The 23832-nt window shown below is 35.3% G+C and overlaps 2 protein-coding genes across 2 annotated transcripts in view; one reads left to right on the top strand and one right to left on the bottom strand.

Moving 5' to 3' along the window:
- LOC148954476 (uncharacterized) overlaps window positions 1–23832 on the bottom strand; it is a 641124-nt gene that overhangs the window by 320852 nt on the left and 296440 nt on the right. The window lies entirely within an intron of this gene.
- Pmi (Transmembrane protein Pmi) lies at window positions 1672–22396 on the top strand. The gene is made up of 4 exons (XM_089086540.1): window positions 1672–1705; window positions 12374–12594; window positions 16041–16194; window positions 21551–22396. Exons 1-4 carry the CDS (start codon window positions 1692–1694, stop codon window positions 21672–21674), a joined length of 513 nt encoding a protein of 170 aa, XP_088942666.1. The 5' UTR covers window positions 1672–1691; the 3' UTR covers window positions 21675–22396.

The following is a 23832-nucleotide window of genomic DNA, read 5'->3' as shown; positions in this document are numbered from 1 at the left end:
AGCTTTTACAAGCATAGCGCACTTTTGGACACCTTCGTACGGCATGCCAAACCTACCCCGGTATTTTGGATGCACATGGAAATTCTTATCCCGTGGGATGAAAAAAAGCTAACAGTAGACCAATGAAGATGGCATGTCTCGGAAACTGCCAAAAGACAGGCAAATAATAAGAAAATACGACGTGAGTTTATGGTTTTTGTAGTATTCGTAATTAGGTGTAAGCCTTCAGATAAAAATTGAATATTATTCCATATTTAATTGCCATAAAACGTTATTTAATCTTATATTTTTGGTAAAAGTATTAATGAAGGCCAGACATTAGAAAAAAAATATACTGACATCTGTCGAATGTCACTTTTACGATCCACCAAAAGTCCCAATAGGTTTTTATATTGAGATTATTTGCTTTGACTAAACATGGGCCGCCTATACCAATTTCGATATTTAAGATTGCCCAGCTTTAAACTTTTGAATTTAATCCTTAGATCAAGAAGCTGTTATCTAACCGTAACGGTATTTGTTTCAAATCGCTTTAATAGTGTTTACGTTTCCTGGGAATTGGAAGTAGTATATTAATTTTATAGTATCATAGTATTGCCAAAAAACTAGAACAAGAAAATGTTAAAAGCTGAGTTTTAGCGAAATATAGAATGACAAGTTTCTAAGGACCTATATTCGAAGGAACTCGAGAAGTATTTATAAGCCCCCTTCCATCACAGAGTCAACTTCCCCCCTTAGACAAGATGCTACCTACGCCCATGGTACAATTCGGTCATAAAGACTTTGTGAGGAATGGCTTGAGAGAAGAAAACATCCACTAAATTGCTATTAGGTATATTCAGTGCATACAGTTGATTAAGCGGATGTTTATTAAGGTAGAGCACTTGCTGCAAAATCTCCGGTTTATTTTGCATTGAACAGAAAAATTGTGAATTCAAAAGCTGGTCTGTGACAAACTTACAGGAAAAATACTTAATAGTGAATATACAATAAAAGAAATGGTACAAATAGAAAAAAGCAAGCCAATAAAAGCCGCAGTTCCTAGATTCCTTTCATTTTGGCTGGCCATTTTAGAATAGAATGGTTATATCAGCTTCGTCCATTTCAAAGACATTCCCAGAGGGTCAGACACCTCAGTATGGCCTTTACACTAAGAAGGGAAGACTAAAAAGTCGATAATAATTAATGGAACTTATTTTCTTTCACTAGTTCCGTAGTTAAGTTATTTGTTAACGTGTCGGACATGGCTATTAGTAATGCTTTTTAATACCTTTTGCACTTTTTGTTCAAATAGCTTCTTGGTCTGAATTGATCTGGCTGGTCACACTTGATGACCAAGTCTGACTTTATTTTGTGCTTAGTATACTTTTGTAAAGATACCTATGCGATATATTATACTTCGGTAATGTCCAGTACTTTGTTTTATTTATTTATCTCTGTAATCCTTTTGTCATGAAAGGCAGAGTTTGGGATTCTCAAGCCTGTCTTATTTTATTGTTTATTTCTAAGACCTTTAAGATTGAATAAGCTAAAATACTAATGGGTTTTAAATGACAATACCGTCCGTCCACAGTCAAAAACGGGCCAAAACGCATAAGTCGCACAGTTTTAGGGACTTAGAGTTTCGGGTGTTGGAATTTGGAGTATTTTATTCTTGACATTTTAAAAAAAGTTATGAAAAAATTCAAAAAATGGATGATGATTTGTAAGTGCTAGAACTATGTTTTTTAATTGGCTAGTTAGAAATTTCGACACTTTTTGTGCTTACAGCAAATATTTGACTCAATATCTATAATCTAATGAGGCATGAGTGTAGAATTGGGGTTGTAGAGAGGAAACATGTCAAGAAAACAGTTCATAGGCTAGGCTAATATGCAGAAAAATTGTAGTTTACATATTTCGACCGTGATTCCACTATAATTTACCCCCTATCCCTAAATTACAGAAAACAGCCCAAAACTACATATTTTTCTTACATTTTGTCATGCATGACTCTAGTTTTAAACTATTTAGGCCTACATATAGATTGAATCAACACTGACAAAATCAGGAAACACATGGGAAATATATAAATGTGGGCTATATTTTTTCACTTTAGTGGGGGGGGGGGCTTAAAGGTAGAAACCTTTCCTGTACTGACCTATGAGGGTAAATATCTACCAAATCATATTATTGACTTATGCATAAAGTTAATATACCACTCAATGCTTTTTTTATGTGATTACAAATATAATAATTATTTCTATTGGAAATGAATTTCAGCCCCCCCCCTATATATGCTGATTCAGGGTATATATTTCTACATTAGGGGGGGCAAATTTTGTTTCTGATGTAAATGGGAGGTAAGTTTAAACTTTAAACTTACCTAATTGCAACTTGCATCACCTAATTCTGTCTCTCAATGGTCTAGTAGTGAACACAATAGGCTAATAATAGTTTCTTTTCTGGTGCTTACACTTCTCTTGTTTATTCAACAACTTGTTTAACTAATGTTTCTTCCTTGTTGTTTCATAGTGCTGGATCCAATAACCTTACCAGTCCTTTAGTTCCTGCATCCTTGCTGATTCCTACCTTGCTGAAACTTTCTGAACTCTCTTTTTGTATGAAATCTGAAGGAGTGGATGTTGCTGCAATTACAGAAGTTTCACCAAAAAATACGTCAGTTTTGTCAGTTTTAACTCCTGATGAAATCAAAATTGATGATTACCAACTATTTTCTAATCTGAATTCCCCACTCTGCCACCAAGGAGTGTGCCTTTATATAAGAGATGGACTAAATGTTAGTCTCATTCAATTCAATTCTCTGAATACTGATGAAATTGAGTTTGTGTGGATTAAGTTACACAATCAAAGAACTTCAATTGTTGTGAGTGGTGTTTATAGAAGCCCCAGTGCTCCGTTTGTTCTGGACTCGGAATCAAATTTGGCTGCCATGTTGTCTCAAATGATGGCCAATTTTGCCGGCTATGATCTTGTCCTTATGGGGGACTTTATTCCTCCTGAAATCCAATGGATTGATGGATTATATCTGGTTTTTGTCATAGAGATTCTCCTTTTTTGTCTGCCCTCTCTGATAATTCCCTCTGTCTAACAATTTCACAACCAACTCGTTTCAGGGAAGGTCAAGTCTCCAACATTCTTGATCTGGTTATACTCTGTAACCCTGACCTTCTTATTAAGAATGTTATAACCACACCTGTTGGTAACAGTGACCATGTTGTAATTATTTCAGAGTTATGTCTACCTACCATTCAGCCTTCCTCTAAACAACAAAAGTATGTTAACTACAAAATAGTCTCTGATAAACTTGCCAAAGTCAATTGAAAAAAGCTTATTACTGATGATATTGAGGAGAGTTGGTCAAATGTAAAAACAGAAATCCCAAATGTTGAAAAGTTATGCACCAGAATTTTTCAGGTAAAACAGGCAAAGAGTTTGCCTTTTTTGACTACTAAAATTAGTAAGCTAATCAATAGAAAACACAAAGCATGGAACTGTTATAGAAAAAATAAGACCACAGAAAATTATCTAGTCTTCAAATCCTTTCGTAATCAAAAACAAACCAAATAAAGGAGTTGATGAGAAGGTTTGAGGAAAAACTGGCTGAGGAAGTTAAGGATAACCCTAAATCTTTCTGGAATTATGCCGCTCAAAAATGTAGCAGCAGACGCACAATCCCTGATATCCTGCATGATAGTAAATCAGTTGCTGATCCTGAACTGAAAGTTGAAATTTTCAATCAATATTTCTCTTCTGTTTTTTTGTCCAACCCCAGTATTGTATATCCTACACCTCCCTTATATGGTGGATCACATAATATGGAACCAATTCTGATTACAAATACTTTGGTTCTAAAGGAACTGACATCTCAATCATTTCTTAATAAAGAACTTGAACTTGATGAAATCTGCTGGCCCAGACAGCATTCACCCACGTATCCTACACAAATCTTGTACAGTCTTGTGTCAACCTCTTTCCCTGCTGTTCAAATTATCATTAAATCTTTCTAGACTACCTCAGGATTGGAAAACTGCACATATTATTCCTATTTTTAAAAAAGGTAGAAAGGACCTTGCTGAAAATTATAGACCCATCAGCATGACATCAGCAGTTGTTAAGGCTCTTGAAAGAATAATTAATTCTGCAGTTGTTAAACACCTTGAAGCAAATAATGCTTTACACAGTTCACAACATGGCTTTTGTTCTGGAAGATCTGTTTGACACCAATCTCCTTGAATCATATTATCACATCACCTAGTTGCTTGATATTGGGGTTCCTGCTGACATGATTCTGCTTGACTTTTCTAAAGCTTTTGACAAAGTGTGTCACAATCAACTTGCAATTAAATTGTGCCCAGTTAAGCTTAAAGAGAAATCCCTGCTTTGGATCCTTGATTTTCTTTACTCGCAAAACCAATGTGTTCAGTTGTTTGATGACTGGAGATTGTATTCTTTCTTCCTCAACGTGTGTTCTGAGTGGAGTTCCTCAGGGAATTGTCTTGGGTCCTACATTATTTAATATTTTCATCAATGATGCTCCTTCCATTATCAGCAGTAATTCAACTCTTTATGCAGATGACCTGAAGCTTTTTGGACCAGCTTTGTCCTGTGAAGATCATGCCCTGCTATCTTCAACCCCACTTTCTATGGCTATGAGGAGAGAAAGTTTGAGATTGCTTGGGAAGGTTCTGCAGATGAAGGATGAAAGATTGTCCTTTTCAGCCAACTGTCAAGGTTTAAACAGAAAGGAGGTTGTCTGCACTTGGGGTGGGAGGATGTCATAAAGAAAGATTTAAGGGAAATGGGAACTTCCTAGAAGGGTATAAAGAGGGAGCCTTTGAATAGATTGGGATGGAGGAGGAATGTGCATAGCTGTGTTGGGCTCAGGCAGCTTGGTGCTGTGGCAAGTTGTTAGTAGTAGTAGTGTCTACAAAAACTTGACAAGGACAGAGCATAAGATGGAAAGAGAAAAAAAATCAATAAACAAACATGACAAATCTAAACAAAGCAAGATCAAGTTTAGAAAAAGTAAATTCACGCATACAGCATCAACAAATTCATACAAAAAAGAAAAAAAAAATGCAATAAAAAAAGAGCAATAGATACAAATCACCTAAATATTTTACAAATAATTGAAAAAACAACAAAATCCCTGCTTTAGTATGCACACCCACTCATCTTCACCAAGTCCTAGCAATTTTTCTAGCAACTGAGATTTCAGGGTTTTTTACTTTGAATTTAGTAACAACTTCTGATTTGCTGTACCATGGAGAAAGGTAGAGTAGGTATTTAGCATATTAGAAAAACAGGTATATGTTTTTATGCTGATCAGTTTCCCAAAGGGAGTAGTATAAAGTGCATAAGGAAGTGCTGTGGCATTATAAAGGCTTGCTAGAAGCATCTGGTTGAACTGAAGTTTGCATGAAACACTAGAACCATAAGCTGCTGAAATTTGACATTTGCATGTCTGTGATTAGTCTCTACCATTAACTAAGTGCATATTGAGTAGTTGGTATTGTATATGGTTAAAGTATTCAAGCCAATCTCATTGCTTTAATAATAATAATAATAATTTATTTATAACCCACTGCACAAACAATGTGAAAAATAGTGGAGTAAAGAGAAAAAGGAAAGAAAAAATAAACACACACAGCACTTAAATTATAGATAGACAAATAAATAGAAAAATCAGTAAAACAAACAAATGAGACAAATGATTAACTAAGTGCATATTGAGTAGTTGGTATTGTATATGGTTAAAGTATTCAAGCCAATCTCATTGCTTTAATAATAATAATAATAATTTATTTATAAACCACTGCACAAACAATGTGAAAAATAGTGGAGTAAAGAGAAAAAGGAAAGAAAAAATAAACACCCACAGCACTTAAATTATAGATAGACAAATAAATAGAAAAATCAGTAAAACAAACAAATGAGACCATGGTGAGGAGACAGTTTTTCATAGGCATTTACAGACAGTTTTATATGTAAATCACCAAGTTTTTCAATTATATCAGGTGTGTTATACTTTTTGATAATACAGCATTTACAAAATTACTATGGAAGATACAACAAAAATTTGCAATACTTATAATAGCATTTCCTTAATTTAGATAGGTCATTCTTCCTAAGCACAATGTAAATAGGGCCTGAAAGGTACAAAATAGCATGGTCACAGAAAACAGAGTACAGCAACACTAAAGCTTTGCAATTGTACTTTGACTGATTTGTAACCATCTTGGAATACCCACATCTAATCTTGGTACATGCACCCCTAACAGCTCACTGATGAAAACAAAACATATTACAAAGAGTAGGCTAATACCAAGCCAACATAGGCTATCAACTGAACATATGGAAAAACAATTATATTTCAAAAGAAAATTCGTAGCATTACCATTGAAACAAAGACACTGGCACTTTTCAACATTTAAATTAAGTCCAATATCTAAAAAACCTTTTCTCACATTATCCAACATTTTAGACAAAAAAAATTTGCTCCTACTAATAAGTAGGATGTCATCCGCGTAAGCAATATTCGATACATCAGAAAAATCAAGAAAGCAAGTATCAGCTATCTTAGAGAGCACTCTAGCAATACAAAGCTTAAAAACATAAGGGGAAAACATGCCTCCTTGACGTACTCTGCATTGAACACAAACATTCTCTTTGACATTAACCCTGTTCAACTTTGACATTAACCCTGTTCAACTGCAAATAGGCATTACTGTACCAATATTTCAAAACAAAATAACAGAAGTGTTGACACCATTTATAAAAGTGAATAAAGAGCTTGGCTATGGACAATACTGTCAAAAGCTTTGGATACATCTAGCAAACAAAGATGAATCTGTTCATTTTTATCAGTAGCCTGGCAAAGTACACTCGCGAGTGCCCTATGAGCAAGGGCACAACTAACTCTTTGAGCAAAACCCAACTGATTTTCATCAAAAATAGTATCTTCAGTCACAGACAGAACAAGTACATATTCAAAGATCTTACTAAGTACACACGCAACAGTGATAGGGCAGTATAAGCTGTAATCTCCAGCATTCTTTCCATGCTTTAAAATCAATGTAACCAATCCACAAAGGAAGCTATCTGGTACAATCGAAACGCACAAACACATCTGAGAAACAAACTGCAAATGGAACATTAGCTCTTTTGAATCAAGCTGTATATTTTGGCTGCAAATACCATGAATATCAATAGATTTTGATTTAAGATGCTTAACTGACTTGACCACAAGACTGTAAGAATTCGGGATAACATTTCCCTGTAAAAGAGAATTAGGCAGACATGTATTAAGTAATTTCGAATATACTGCAAGCACTGAGAAATTACGTTCAAAAAAATCTTTAAATAATGCAAAACCCATCATGAAGAAGATATGTTACACTTGACATTCTCATCTTCAAAGGAGCAGTTCAGCACTTGATTCCACTTGCTCTGATTTTGGGGAAATATTTTACCACACAATAATTTTTTTTTGAAGCTGCTCTTTAAAAGCAGATTTGGTATTCTGTTTTATATTGAATACTTTACCAGAGGAAGGTCTACCACGGGCTACCCAAATGTGAAGCCAAAATTTTGCTTTATTTTTTGTTGGTTTAAGGTTGGGGGTCAAGATTCCAGATCGGTTTCCTAGTATTCACTTGACACCAATCAAGAGGCACTATGATAGCTTCAACTTGCTTCATACATGATATAATTTTATAATAGTAGACATTCTGGTCCAGCTTCTTATTGTGACTCATAGCACTGAGTTGCAAAAGATGAAAGGGCACTGGGACCAAAGATAGAAGTGACGCAAGTGTTGTTAGGTAAAGACACCAATTTGCTTTTTCCCAATTTTGCCTCTCAAACCAGCGTTTAGGACTGTATAAGCTTATGCTGTTGATACCAATTGGAAGTTTTACTGATATAGGTAAGTGTTTGGTATCATTTTCATCATTGTATACCTGGATTATATTAGAGTTGCAACCATCAGAACAAATACAATGATCAAGGTTAGATGTAGATCCTGTATGGTGCACAAATGTATAAGATAATATAAGATAATATTTATTTTCCAAAGTATATCACAAGTTCTAATAGAGCCAAATTCGCTTCTTATATCAAAAAGAAATAGAAAAAGCAAAATGAACAAACAAATAATACAGCAGGAAAAGAAACACCAATCAAGCATAAAAATGGTCAATAAGAATTTAGCAAATGGCTAGAATAGAAACAGAAAAATAGAAGAAGAAGGGGTGGGGGATAAAAGAAAATCACAGTCAAGAAGAAAAACATTGCCAAATTCTTGTTCAAGGTCAAATACATAAAAAAAAAACACTTTAAAATCTAGCCAAATTAGCTGTCAAAAGAAATATTTACAATTAAAGAAAGGAATACAATTAAAGGAAAAAGATTTAAAATTAAAGGTTAGAAAAGAAATTTAACATAAATTAGTATCACAAAAGGGAAAATAAAAGTGACAAAGATAAAGAGAAAAAAAAATGACGCTTGATTATTATGAGCATACACAACAACTAAAATAAGGAACAGAGGAGTTAATTTTGGTACAGAGCATAGTTCAGGGATTATTTTGGTGCGCCAAAATAAAGGGGATAAAACTTTTCCGGAACCTCTCAGTAACAGTATGGATAGGTGAATATGTTGGAATTGCCAAGGAAGCTAAGCGGGGGAGTTGGGGTCTAATGTGGTCATGTAAATCCGGAAAGATGTTCTCAGTACGAGGATTAGATATTGCAGATTTAGCAAAACGCAAACAAATTTGTACTCTCCTTTCTTTTAACGTGGTAATACCTGCGGGTTTAAGGAGGAAGGAGTATGGAATTTTGCTCTCTTTGTTTATGATCCTGAGCAAACGCTTTTGGGCTGACTCAATTTTGTCACTAAGCTCGCTTGAAAGATGCAAATGCCAGACCAGACATGCATATTCTAATAGCGGCCTGATAAATGATAAATAAACACGAAGGAACTTCATCTTAGGGCAATTAAATCTGTTTAAAATTTTTAACATAGATAATGAAACGTTTGCTTGTTTAACAATATTAGAAACATGCATGTCCCATTTAAGATTATTTGAAATTGTGACACCAAGGAGTTTAACATGTTTCACAAGCATTTCGGGTGGGATAGGGCCAAGGAAAGCGGGAGTGGATTTCAAAAAATTTATTGTGATTATATTTGATTTGGTGGAATTTACTTTCATATTTAGGTTCTTAGCTTCTTCTGAAATGTGGGTTAGGATTTCGAGGGGGTTGCTTTTAGTATTCCTGTGACATATTTCAAGGATCGACAAGTCATCCACGTATTTCCACCTTTGGGGAAAATCCTTACCATTATTGTTAATCATGAATAGAAATAAAAGTGGTCCCAATAAGGTTCCTTGAGGAATTCCACAGTATATAGGGAGGGGGTCAGAGTAAATGTTTTTGTATTTAACAACTTAAGATCTATTCGAAAGAAACGATATAACAATATTTACTAACAGAGGATCAAGTTAAAAGTTAACCAGTAGTGAACGAATTAGGGTGGTGTGGTCAACAAGGTCAAAAGCTTTCTTGAAATCAATTAAGACAAGGTTCAGCCAAACATTTGGTTTATCAAGGTTACTTACGATGGTATGCATTAAGTGCACAAGGTAATGGGTGGTGGAGGTTTTCCTTAAGTATAGTGTAGGTCTTTATCCAAAAGTGTATATGAAACAGAAAGACTATCTAGAAACAAACTTGATCTAGGCAAACGTGTAGTTAAGTCAGAATTTATATCACCAATGATAATCCACCGCAGTCCATTAGAAGTGATATTGTCTAGTAGGTCGTGAAGTTGCTTACAAGCTTTGACGTAGCTATTTAGAGAAACAACAGTATTTCTATTACATGGAGGATAAGAGCTAATTAGCACAGTGTTTACAAGTTGAATCACCAAAAGATTAATTTTTGAAAAATATCATGCTGGAGATAAAACTGAAAGTTTTTGATCCATTAAACAGACATGTCCACCAGAGGGTCGGCCCCTCGTTCTTCGAGCACTCATGATTGAACAAACGTGGTTTTTACTACGCAGGAGGAAATTTACGGAAGAAGCCGTAAGCAGGTGCTCCTGGAGGAAAACAATTTCATAATTTGAGAGCATAGAATCAATACCATGGTATTGTCTTTATCCTTAGTGCCATTTATGTTATATGAAACTACAGATACTTCCAGTGTATTCATTTAGAACCAGGGTTCTTTTTTTACTGTCAACTAGGTTACATAATATGGGACAACAAAGGCTAAATGAAACATGAAGTCCACCACAATTTGCGCACTTAGCTTGTAACTGACAAGGGGAGTCACTTGTAGATTTATGTGGACCTGCACATCGAGAGCATTTCTTCACTGGGCTTTTGCATGTAACTTGAAGATAACTTGGTGATTGACAATTGTTGCAGCATCTTGGGAGTTCATGGAATAATGTGACTCGAATGTTTTTGCACTCTACTCAAATACCATCTTTAAGAGCAAGTTCCAGCGACCTTACGTCACCAAAACGGATTTTGATGGAGTTAAGAGTTTCCCAAACGGACGGCTTTGAGTACTCCTGGGCATTAAGAAAATATGGACAAATTCAATGGTGAAACAGCTCACTTTCTAGATGTTATAATACAGATTTTGTAGTGATGTAACTGTTGAAGTGGTGATTTGCTTTCCAACCAAAGGGTATCTTAGCCTATTTAGACAGCTAATCACCACTTTAATAGCTATATCTATTATACCTTCTACAAATTAGATGATTTCACCATTAGATTTGTGTATATTTTCTTAATAATTAAGTTTCTAGCTTGAGGTCTATCAGATAAAAAGTCCTACATCCATTGTATAACAGAAAGATCAATAGCTAAAGCTTTCAATTCTGTGATATTGTACTCATGGCAAACTTCATCAACAACTTTTGCTAGGTCTTGGAGGGTCATATAAACAGGAAATTTTATGTCATGTACTCCCGTGACATAAGCATATGTCTGTAGAAGGTTAGTGTTGATGGATCTTCCAGATCTGAAGCCATGTTGAGAAGGAGTGAGGATGTTCTTGGCCTGCAGATGCTGCATTAAAGTTTTCTTCAGAAACATTTCAAGAACATTGACTACAGCAGAAGTTATGCTGATGGGATTGTTATTTTCAGTGCAGTCTTTAGGTCTTGTTTTGTCGATTGGAGGGATGTATGACATTTTCCAATCAGATGGTAGTTACTTCATTTGGAGAGACAACTGAAAGAAGTGGCATAAGAGAGAGCTGAGTGCATTTCGAAATTCCCTGAGAATCTTGGGATGTATCCTGTTTTTTTTATGTATCCTGTCTATAAACTAAACACTTTAATAACAAAGAGTAATGTCATTCAACACTCTTTCCAAACTTAATAGTTTCTACTGTGGCAACTGTGCCAGTTTGGTGTTGGAAAATAGAATTTAGCATCTTGTTGAAACTTGAAAAGAAGAGCTTGTTTATTCTAAGGCATGTGTGCTAGGTAATGTTTCAAAGAGAAGGCATTCTGCCAATTCATAACCTGTGACCTCACAGTCTCATTGAGCCCATGCCAGTGTACCTTGATTTTCTGTTAATGCTTCATAACATTCCAATTCACTTTTTTGCCTGCTTGATATAGTCTGTTTAATGCTTCATAGCATTCCAATTCACTTTTTTGCCTGCTTCCATCCTAAAATAGGGGTGGAAGATTAAGACTACCACCTTCCCACACTTTCTACCCCCCTCCGCCTCCATAAAGACGAAATTTTGACCTTACTGGGTTTTCTCAAGCAGTTTGTCTCAAAAAATTTCTTATATATATAACTGTCAATGCACAAAAGGTATTAATATTAGACCAATAATAATTGTGCTACAAATCTGGAATCCTCCTCCATTTTGAGTCTCCCCCTGCCCCGTCTGGGACCGTGCCTGTACAGGGTGTTGGGGATTAAAAGTGTGATGTTAGGCTTATGTTTCATTAATTCTCCTAGGGATAATTTTGACAAACATGCTGAAGGAGAAAAAAGTTGATCTTGGCCCAACATTGTCTATTGTGCATCTTGAAATCATTTTTCCATCAAAATGTTTCTGGTGGGTAGGACCTTATATGAATGTTATAGGGATTTCTTATTTCTCCCAGTGACTAGATGTGTTTGAAACAGGCATTTGCCTTAAGTAGTGTTTGGGGTACAAAGAACATTAAATTTTTATGAAAATAATCAGATATCCACGTTTTATTAAGATATTATTTTTTTCATTGCAGCCTAAATATGAGAATAAGATACTGCTTTCTGCATTCTGACTAAAAAAAATCGCTGATGTAGAGTATGTAATAATACATCAATATTGCATTTTAGTGACATCACTCGACAGGAAATTGGTTTTGTGAGAGAAGTATATGGTGACTCAAATACAGGAGAACAATTTGAAATAGAATTGGAAAACGCACTTGAAGCCGGTTATGAAGTTATTGTTATTGAACCTCATAGGTTGGGTGATGAAACAGCGCGTTGGATTCAAGTGGGGAATTGTTTACACAAGACAGCTGTTCTTGCAGGATTTGGTACCATTTTAATAGGTAATTTTGTTTTATTCTAAAATTGTGTTTTCCTCTTCTATTAGTGCTGTATTTGTAGTCTAACGATGAAGGACTGTGGCAAACCAATCTGAGAACTTAGATTTCTCTAAGGAAGAATAATTAAAAGGGTGCATATGCAATATAACACAAAAAAAAGGATGTGCCTTTTCCAAGGCTTATCTCCCGACTTTGCTCCTTTATAAGTTGTAATCAACTAGTATGGTTTCTTTTGAATTTTATTTACATTCAGGGGTTGCTCATTACCAATGTATAAAGTTGTTATTGTGCTATTTGTTTGAACCAAGCAGTTTTTGGTAACAAACTATAAGGAGTTACTCAGCTCAATAGTAACTAAAACTGTGAAAATTGGAATTTTGATACCAATAGATATATAAAAAGAATTGGCTTATTATGCTGTTTCCAAATGTATAAGATTTGTCAAGTTTAGTTATGCCCATCAAAAGCTAAGACCCTGAGAAAATATTTAAGAGATTTTAGGGGTAACTTGACCTCCCATAAATCAAGGGGAAAGGGTTGTAAGTTATAAAGTTTGCCCATTGTCTGGGTATAGTATTTTTTATTGGAATATACTGACATTTTTTGGGGGGGGGGGATTTTGTGCTTGGGATGGGTTTCCATGGGGATGGAAATTTCTAGGAGGGGATTTTACACTGGGGGATTTGACAATTCCTATACAAAATTTTTTATATGTCTTGCTTTCTCTTTTCCAACTCAATTTTGCATGTTGAGATGATCAAGGGGATTGTCCAGGGAAAGTTTCAGCAGGTTTGGATTTCAGACATGACAGAGGCGGGGATTTCAGACATGATTTGAAAATGATCAGAATTCAGAAATCCAATTATTTTTCAAATGAAACTATGCTGAGGAGAATTTTCAGGCAGAATGGCCCCCAATCATCCAGAACTGTGTTATTTTTGGTAATTATATGTCATTCTGAAAACCTCAAAACGGAAGGTTTTTTTTGGGACTTGCATTTTTGACAAAAAGGTGCAACTTTGGAAAATCTCTTTCAAAGTTGTCAGTTCATTTTAAATATTGTGACCATAAAAAAAATCCATGTTTAACATCCATATAAAATGACTAAGTGTGAAAGCACAAAGTCATAAAAACATATAAACTGTAGAATATTTGTGACATAAACTAGATGAGGTAACTAATGTCCCCACGTGATTAACAGGAATAACGCTGCATCTAATTTTTATAGTTGAAACCAAATATCATAACTGAGTTGCGCATAGAAATGTAAATGCAGGGCAGGATGATATTGAAAAATTTTTGAAGTCGAGTTCTACACTTTGAAGGTCCTTGGTTCAAGTATCCGTTTCTTCTTGTAATGTTGTTATATCTTGGGATGATCCTACCTTCCTATAGAGTATTGTGTTGTCTGCATAGATTTTAGTGGTGCTGATGATATTTCAGTTGATCCTGTTGATGAGAAAGAGCACCTAGAACAACACAAAAAGTCACTTTCTTGTATGGGTATCACTGATCTGTCCTCTCCTTTTCTTTATTTTTTTTTTGGTGCTATCAAGACATCATAGAGAGCTGTTTAAGGGGTCATTTGAAAGTTAATTTTAAAATCGAACCGCTTTTTGTAAATTCGACTTGATAAGACCATGACAAAGTGTGTAATAGCACCTCGAGTGCCACGTTTTTTTTACATTTCCACAGGTTTATATTTTTCCTAAATCATCTACTGAGTAACAAAACTTACAGGCTGTTGCAACACCATAGATAGCTTTTCAAAGTAACGCAATCATATGGCATCAAATATGGTGCTATATTGCACCATATTGTATAGTGGCATGTGGCAGCGATTATGATGCCATTTGGAGTCCAGAGGCTAAGAAGCATGAAAAAGTTACCGTCATAGTTTCTATGGTCAGAAAGGTCAAATATGAATTTTACCTTTTTTGTACCCTTCCACCCACCCTTCTAGTTAGTTTCATAAATCGTGAGCTGACTATTAGAAGCTATTGCAACATCATAGAGAGACGTAAATGGCTCATTTTAAAGTCCTTGATCGCATATACGTGCTCTGTATTAGTTCATCTCGTTAATTCCATCAAAAAGTTCAGTATAAATGGCATTTTTTTTGTGCAGTCTCTAGAGAAAAAGTGTTGGGAAACAAGTAAATGGTACCATACAAATCCACATGATCAACAACCTATAACTAGGTGTTTACTGTATGTTTTTAATACATTAGAACAAAAATTCCAGCTTAGCTAAATTCAGAATTTTTTAAAAGGAATTTTAAAAAGCGTGAGAAGTAAAGCCTCTATGTGTATGTATATAATGCCCTGTTTGAACAAAAACTCATTAAAACCTATATATGAGTGTCTAGGATGCCCTATTTCAGCAAAACTCTTGTGAATTCTTTTGTTTCATGACCTTAGACCAAGAATCTTTGTGTAAGGTTTATTGTGTAGCTTTTTTAAATCCTAAAAATGAACAAAAATTAATTAAAAATTAAAGTTTTACTGATAAAAGTAAAGAGGGAAGCTGAGACTTACAATGAATAAAAGTTACTGCTTTGCAGTTTACGCAAGATGTTTTTTGAAAAACTGTTTCAAGTAAACTGGCTTGTAATATTTCCCTATAGGCAATGTGTAGAATTCTGAAAAACTAGCGATTTACGGGAAACTAAGCCTTCTTTCGCTATTGTGGCGTAAAATTTATTGCTTTGATAGCTGGTAAAAGGCTATTGAGATCTTTTTATTCTTTTATCTACTGCAGACTAATTAAGGATTTTTCTGCTTTCAGTTCTATTTTGTTGCGTTGTTTTTTTTCAGTACAGCGCTAGTTTTTCAGAATTTTATTGAAGGCAGAATGTCCAACGCTCTAAGAAGTAAACAAGAAGTGATTCCTACGGCTGTTACAGGATTCTTGCATGTTGTCTCATGCCAATGTAATGGATATTATCAAAAATGATTTGGAAAGGAAAATCTTGGCAGCACAAAGAGAGAGGGTTAGAATGCGATCCATGGATGTTTTAAATTAAACATTTGCCTGGCCCTAGAAAAATGCCAACGGTGGTAACCTTGAAAGGACTAAAGAAAACCTATAGAGTAGCACTAAGATTATGCAAATGTCAGAAGTGGGATTTTAGTACATGAATTTTGGCCATTTTGGCTTATTGCACTTGAAATTCTTCAAGGTACATACTTCAGGATGGAAATAATCCTCATATTATTCCCGTGATCGGAACCATAGCCAGTCGGTAAAAGTTATCAATCAGGCTGTTGAATGAGATATATTCTTAATCATGGGTATAAATAATATGATATAAACAACAGAGTGGTTATACAAATCGTATACTACATTCCTGCTTTGCTCGGTAACTCTAAATAAGGTTTGTATGTGCTATAGCCATTGGTTTCAGTTACTATTTTGTCGATTGTAGGAAATGAAACTTCCTTTTATAGGTAGCGCTTTCAAAAGCAGACCTTTCGTTTACCTGCCACTGGGGGCTCTTTCATTCCTCTGCACTGCCATCTATACTCTATCCTGGCAGTCTGATCCCTGCTGTAAATATCAAATTGAATCTGATACGAACCGACTAGCTCGAATTCCGTTAAGGTGAGTTGTTGTGTTTGATACAAAAATTGAGTACAGACAGCCAATTAATCTTGTTTGGGGTAGGGGGGTTGCAAAAAAACTTGAAAAACCCATCATTACATGTTTACGAACCAGAACATAATTTCGGGTTTGGAGATTCACGCCCTTTACTCACCTCCCCCCCTTAGATACAGCTTTGCAGACAGTGTTCCATTGGTATAATTTCAGAAGATCCAGAATAGGGTTGGCAGTACTGACCTTGAACGAAATGACAGGGCTTATTGATAGCCCAACCAAAAATAATAGGCCATTAAGTTGGTTTCTGAAATAGCCCAATTTGTGGGATATAAAATGGGAAGTCATGGACTACAGTAAGAAAAAAAAGGAAATAAGTGATGAATCTTTTGCTATTACCATTATAATTAAAAATACAAATTAAGTTGTTGTTAAGAGGGCGTATACGAGTGACATAATACGCTCTTGAAGCACATGACCTTTATTCCTTTCTTAACGCTATACTTTTCTTCATTTGGGTTTGACAGAAAATGTCGTACAGAGAGAGTATGCAACTTTTCCCACTATTATCTTCTTTCGCTTTTACATTATTAAATATAGCTTTGTACCTTGACTGCGTTATTTCCACAGTAAAACTTTTTCAATTATTATTATTCACTTCGTCAATGTCTATAAATTACGAAATAAAATACGTCAAAGTAAAAATACATCTAAAATCAATAAACACATATCATTTTCCATCATTATTTTTTTTCCGTAGTTTTTTTCATTTTCATTTTTAATCACTATTTTTTCTTCTCGTGTATCATCTTTACAATTCTTTTTTTCTCTTCTTTCAATTTCTTTTCTTTTTATTTTTTTTTATCAAATTTAAAAATGTCACATCTTTATACAAATTCAGTTACGATGAAATCTAATCTTGAGGAAACACGCCAGTGAAGACAAAACAAGAGAAAAATTAGAGATAGTCAAAAGTTATGTATCGAAGACAATATAAAATCTGTTTACAAAGCAGATATACAGAAATTAAATTGAAAGGTGGAAAATGACAGATAGCTAGGATAGCTTTTTTTTTATAAGATAGCTCATATCAAAATAGCAGAATTAGCCAAAAGAATACATCTAATCGCACTGAATGCAGATGGTCTTTTGAGCATTATTTATAAAAAATGTTCAGCTAGGTGAATATGTTATCAAAGCACAAAATACGCTGACGTATCCTGGTATACCGATTGGGTCAAATCTTTGCGCCACGTGTCAAAAAATCTGATTTTTTTTTTTGCCAGAAAATCTAGGAATGCGTATGGTTTGCTAGTTGCATTACTACTACTACTACTACTAACAACTCATCGCAGCACCAAGCCGCCTGAGGCCAACACAGCTACGCACGCTCCTCCTCCACCCCAATCTATTCAAAGCCTCCCTTTTTACACCCGCCCACGAACAAAAAATGCTAGTTGCATTAATGCTAGTTGCATTAATGCTAGTTAAATGCTAGTTTAATGCTAGTTGCATTAAAGTTTAAATTTAACCGCCGTATCTTAGCTAGTGTTTATAATGCATTTTTTGTTCCGCATCTGCTCGCCCTTGCAACATTTTGGTCTCTTTTTACTGCTTCAGATATTAGGGATATATGGAAGTGTTTATACAAGTATGCGAAATTTTTGCTACGGCTGCCTCTGTGGAGTAACAACAGCTCCCTATCCTCGCGGTACGGAGTTGCTAGTCCAGCGTCCGCGATACAGAAAAGAAATGAGAGATATCGGAGGCAGATTATTGGTAAAAGCACCACTAAAATTGTCCTTCGTTGATTATGCGTTTGTTATTGCATATGACCGCCCTTATTGGTATTTTTTTTGTTTCTTGTCAGTTCTTCTTTGTTTTGGTTTTGTTTGTATTTGTCTGAATTTATTTGTTTCTTTTCTTTTCTTTCTTTATTACATCAGTGTTGTATTTTACACTTCTGATGGGCAATAAATTTATATTATATATTATTATATTATTTAAAAGAGTGGCTTTTATGCGTTTTCCTTAAATTTTTAGTTTCAAGTTTTGTTTTCTTTTTCAACAGCTTTTTTTATATCAAGCTAGTTGCATAAAATTAATTGAATGGTTAAAAATTTATGAATGTCAATCAGGCTCCCAGGATCGGGATCGGATCGAAATTTCAAGGTGTTTGTAGTTCGATATGCCTTTTTTTCTTACTATTTTGTTACAATTAGAAAACTGGAGGGGCCTCCCCTCTTACTTAATTACTTACTTAACTTCCATCCGGTCGGGTTGGCCGATTCGGGGCTTCTCCTCTAATGGCGTCACAACAATATTTTTTTATCCTTCCCAGTTTGTTGCAGTCCTCAGCAGTACTTGGGTGGGGTGGTCAGAAAAGTTTTCACACCGCTGCTTGGGAGGTCGTCCCCTGGGACGAGAGTCATTATTCTTCCCTCAAAGGCTATTTTAGGCACTTAGAATGGGGACATACGCTGAACGTGTCCTAACCATAGAAGCTGTTGGAGTTTGATGGTTTGAGGGTAATCCAAGGAGGACAGGAGTTGTTCGTTTGATACTCGGTCAAGGTAAGTAATACCACTGATCTTTCGGAGGGATTTAGTTTCAAATGCCGCCTGTCGGTGTTTGTCATCAGCTTTTAGAGTCCATGTATCTGCTCCATACGTTGCAACTGGAATCACTAAGGCAGGGAAGAGTAGGATCTTCAGTTTTAAGGGGAAGTATTTATTTTCGCAAATAGAGCGCAGTGACTTGAAGAATGCGGAGGCAAGAGCCAGGCGTCGTTTGTCGTCTTTTGAGGAGTCGTTTGTGGATGTCAACACACTTCCTAGGTAAAAAAAATGGTAGACCCACACGATTTTCACGCCCCGAATAGTAACTTTGGTGAGGGGGCAGTCTCTGCATGCCGTGTTACTCTCATCACCTTGGTCTTGCAGGCGTTTATCTTCATTCCAAAGCAACTAGCTGCTTCGTCGATAGCGTTTTTGCTGGCTTAGATTTCCTCTATTTTTCAGCTTAGACGATTAATGTTATCAGCATATGGAAGTTGGTCAAAAAGGTATTCTCCCAAGACTATTTCCGTGTTATCAGGGACAAGTGCCAGCACACTGTTTAGGAATAGGCAGAAAAGAATAAGTGAGAGGAGGTATCCTTGGAGAACACCTGTAGAGGTAGAAAATTCCTCAGTGAGTCCATCACTAGTCTGCACCATGCTGCTCGCCTTCTCGTACATACTCCTTATAATATCGATAATATCAGAGGGAATTCCCTATTGAGCCAAGATATGCCGGAGACCATCTTGTCAGATTAGGTCAAAGGCTTGCTTAAAGTCGATGAATAGTTGGTATAACTCTTTTACGGAATTCCAAATATCGTTCCATGATTTGTTTAGTGACAAATATTTGGTCTATAGTGGATCTATTCTGACGGAATCTAGCTTGATACTCAGGTATAGCATGTCTCTTCATTTTTTTTTATGTGGTTTAGGAGTACTTTCGTGAGGACTTTAGAGGGTTGGCAAGTAAGGGTTATGGGTCTGTAGTTGTCGCAATGGTTTTTGGATTCTTTCTTGTGCAGGGGAACTATGAAAGACGTTGACCAGAACTCGGGGTAGTATTTTGTTTCCCAAATAGCTGTCATATTCGATGACATAGATCGATGATAACGTCAGATTCTACTCTGAGCAATTTTACTTGTATACCGTCTATCCCGGTTGCTTTATTGGATCTGAGGGATTTCACAGCGGTTTCTACCTCTGACCTTAAAGGTTGTTCCTCATTTATTTGTGCTGGAAACTTCTGAAGGACATCAGGATCTGGATCAAAGTGTGAGATGTAGCTTTTCCTGGAAATGCTCTTTCCAACGATATCGGATTTCAGCGCTAGAGGTAATTTTGCGCCCATTTTTATTCATGAGTTCCATACACTTTGTATCTTTATGATTTGCTAGCACGTTTGAACATAAGATGTGAATTACCTCTTTGGAAGTCGTCTTCGCACTGCTTACACTTTTTGGTTATTATGTCTTTAAGTGCCTGGCGAGTTTTCTTCTCGATTTGGCGTTTCAGTTGCTTGAACCTATCCTTGCTTTCTTGATCTTGTTTGTTTCTGAGAGCTCGTTTCTCGTTGCTCATGTCAAAAATCTCCTGGGTAATCCATGGCTTGTCTCTGGCAGATGTACGGGCGAGAACGATCTCGGCTGTCTCACATATGGCCCTGCTACTTTGTAACACAAGCTGATCAATGTCGGCTGGGCTAAATAGGACAGGTGTTTCTTGCATGATCTTCGAAAGTCTTTCGTTTAGCTGCTCTCTATACTCTTGTTTCATTTTCTGGTCCTTCAAGGCTTCCACACTCGTTAAATGTATTTTCATCTCGCTTTTCAATTGGGCAAATGATTTAATTAATGATTGAACGGTTAGACAATATTCATTCTGCCTCTTTGCGTCAAACCATGTTTAGGTTGATATCATTTAGAGCTTAATAATTTTTAGAACTAATGGGGTGCACATGGGTCAAAAGTGGCTTTTTCTTTTACCTTATGTCAATAGACCATGCCCTTTCAAATCACTATCTTTCCGTTATTATGTACCTCCTCCGAGCCACGATTATTTTGGGATCGTTTAACGAGCGATTAATCGTAGTTGTTTAAAATTAATGCGTTGAGTAAGGCTAAATATTGTCTGTTATGAACTGTTAGCTCCATGATAAAGATGAATAAGGAGGTGACCTTTTCGGGTAATAATTGTATACGGTATACTTTTTTTTACAATAATACTTTTTTACTGTAATACATTTTCATGATGTGTTCGGGACAGGAAGTTATCATCACAATAAAAGTTGGTGTGGAAATGGAGGAGGAAGTGATGGATGCCAAGGTGAGGGAGGTGACAATGAAACGGATATGATGTTGAAGGTGAAGGAAGGCTCTTATTGCCATTACTCTTACTGCTTCAAATACTACTATTAATGCATAATACAACCATGTTAGTGAAATAAAAACAAGCACAAATAAATTCAAAAATTATAAATTTGTCAATAAAGACCGATATGGATCTAAAACAACACGACATTACAATAAATAAAGAAATCAAGCTTAAACCTCAAACGTTCCGTTGTAAATAGTAATAATAATGGTAAATGTGATTGGCGTAGATATTTCTCAAATGTGGTGGTAAATAATGTAGAAAGATACTAGTAACATTACGTGTACGGCAAAACTATATTTTCTTTGCTGCTATACATGGTTGCCTAACACGAGTTTTGCTTATTTTTTTTACACTTTTGATCATCTTATTTTCCCCAAAATTACTCTTTTCTTAATACTATCTATGTTAAACACAAAGCTTCTTTTCTAGATCCTTGACCTCTTCAACGCCAGTGGTTTTAGTTCGGCGAGATGACTCTAGACGGAGAACATTGCACTGTGTTATGACCTTTTGTGCAATAGGTCTTTGTGTGTATCGTTTTTTGAGAAGATGAATCATAATCAGAGCCATCGTACTAGTATTAAAGATAAAAATGCTACTGAATATGTGAATTTAGAAATGAAACGTTCGAAGTTATTACTGCTGGAGTTTTGATTCTATTTAGTTTGACAACTGAAGTTTGAGTTTTGTTGTTCCTTATTTTCCCTATACATAGTACTGCTTTAATGAACTTGGTGTTTGTCTTTATTTCATTGCAGGGCTTCTTTGTCGTTACCTTATATTTTAACTTTTAAAGTTTTCAGAGTCTGGTTTTCTCTCTCCTTTTCATAAGTGAAATTTTTCTAAACTCGCACTTTATATAAGTTTTTTTTTCAGTTTATGCAAATGTGATTCAGTTTATTTGTCAAATAACCAAGGAATTTAAACTAAGAATCAGGGGCGTCGTTTGGGGGGGGGAGTTGCCCCCCTCCAATAATGTGTAGAAAAATTATTATATATCCCATGCCCCTTGACTATATGGATATGGACCCCTCTTCCCCCCCCTCCCCCCAATAAAAATTCTCGAGATTCACCCCTGCTTAGACTTGTAACTGAAAGAAAAAAATATGTAAGTTACGATTTATGCGAAATTTGCAGTCTTATTTTTATTTTTAAGTTTAGGTATTTGTTTTTGTTTTGAAGAATTTAAAATTTGTAGAAATCATATGGTCAAATTTGCAAATTTAAAGAAGCGCAGTGTAAGTTTCGCAACATTTGTAATCTGTATAAAACTTGCAGCAAAATACAAAATTTAATCGTAATTATTCAACGCATGAAAGACCAGAATTCCAGTTGAAGACTGCGGTATATAGCGATTGAAAAGAAGTTAGATCTGGCTCGGCTATTGGGTGTAATTTTATGCAGATCTGTATGGTACTATTTCATTAGTATGCTACTATTTCACTAACTTTGGAGCAAATCCTAGTCGAGAGACATCCTGTGATTACTTTCTAAAGGACGAAAGTATGTTATTAGTATAAGTAAACACATACATAACATTAATCACATGTTAATAACACAAATATGTACACATTCATAAAAGTATGCTGATTAGTATTCATTTCCCATAGTCTTGCCATATTCTTAAAGTGTCTCCAGGAAATTTATGTATTTATTGGATAACGGAAACATAGATGACAGTAGTGAATATCCCATTATCAGTGCAGCAATTGAATTAGCATTAGAAAGTTGACATCTTGCATAAATTCTGCTCTTCAGCGTTGGATTTGTGCCTTTTTACGTTGACTTAGAATAACATATTAGACTTTTTTTTGGCGGTCGTATCAAATATAATACATTGATGTTCTTAACACTAAATTGACCAACTTTTAGCTTTTATACAGTTAATTAATTTACTATTTAAAACAAGTCGCTATTTAAAAAAAACTAATGTCACCAATTTAATTGAAGTTTTGAATTTGCCGCTTGGATTTATAATTTTTATCGGTATGCAAACCATTGGACCATTTTTTTTGTGTTTTATAAAAGGCTACAAAATGTGGCCATAATGTCAACATTTTACATACTTAACGCCCACCGTGTCGACAAAGATGCTATTTCAAACTGAGCTCATGGTGTAATGCCATCTATATTCTTATTAGCCTAAGAATTTTCATGACACTTGTCTGCCTTAGACTTGTCTGGCCAGTCCAACTACAAAAATTATTAAATGAGAAAAAGGGCTACCTGTAGTGGTAGCTAACAGTTTTATATAGATCTGTATGTCATTATTTTGTAAGCTCTTATTTTAGATTTTGTAGTATCTATGTTTGGTAACATGTTTTCTTTTTTACCATTCAGGGCTGTACTTGGACTTGGAAAACTAATTTACAATAAAATTATTTAGCTATTTAATCTAGTTTTGTGTGTATCTGTATGGTATTATTTTCTAATCCTTTATTTCGGGTTTTGGATTATCTACACTGGGTGCGTGTTCCCTTTTTTTCGTAGTGTTCAGGGTGATACTTGGATTTATACACAATAATATTATCTAAAATAATACATAATAAAAAATCAGTCTCTGAGGAAGAGAACTGCTTTTTAGCCATGGAAGACTTTTTTGGCTTAAGACCTGGATTTACAGTATTGATTTTCAGATTACCAGAAGAAAAGAAAATTTTCGTAGTCTGTATTTTCGTTGAACTTCCAATTTTTAGCTAATTATAAAAAAT

The sequence above is a fragment of the Artemia sp. Qi Xiang Cuo genome, chromosome 3 (genome assembly GCF_049724085.1).
Source record: "Artemia sp. Qi Xiang Cuo chromosome 3, ASM4972408v1, whole genome shotgun sequence".
Lineage (NCBI taxonomy): Eukaryota > Metazoa > Arthropoda > Branchiopoda > Anostraca > Artemiidae > Artemia > Artemia sp. Qi Xiang Cuo.
Note: the sequence above shows the minus strand (reverse complement) of the source record. Positions and strands in the feature narration are given on the sequence as shown.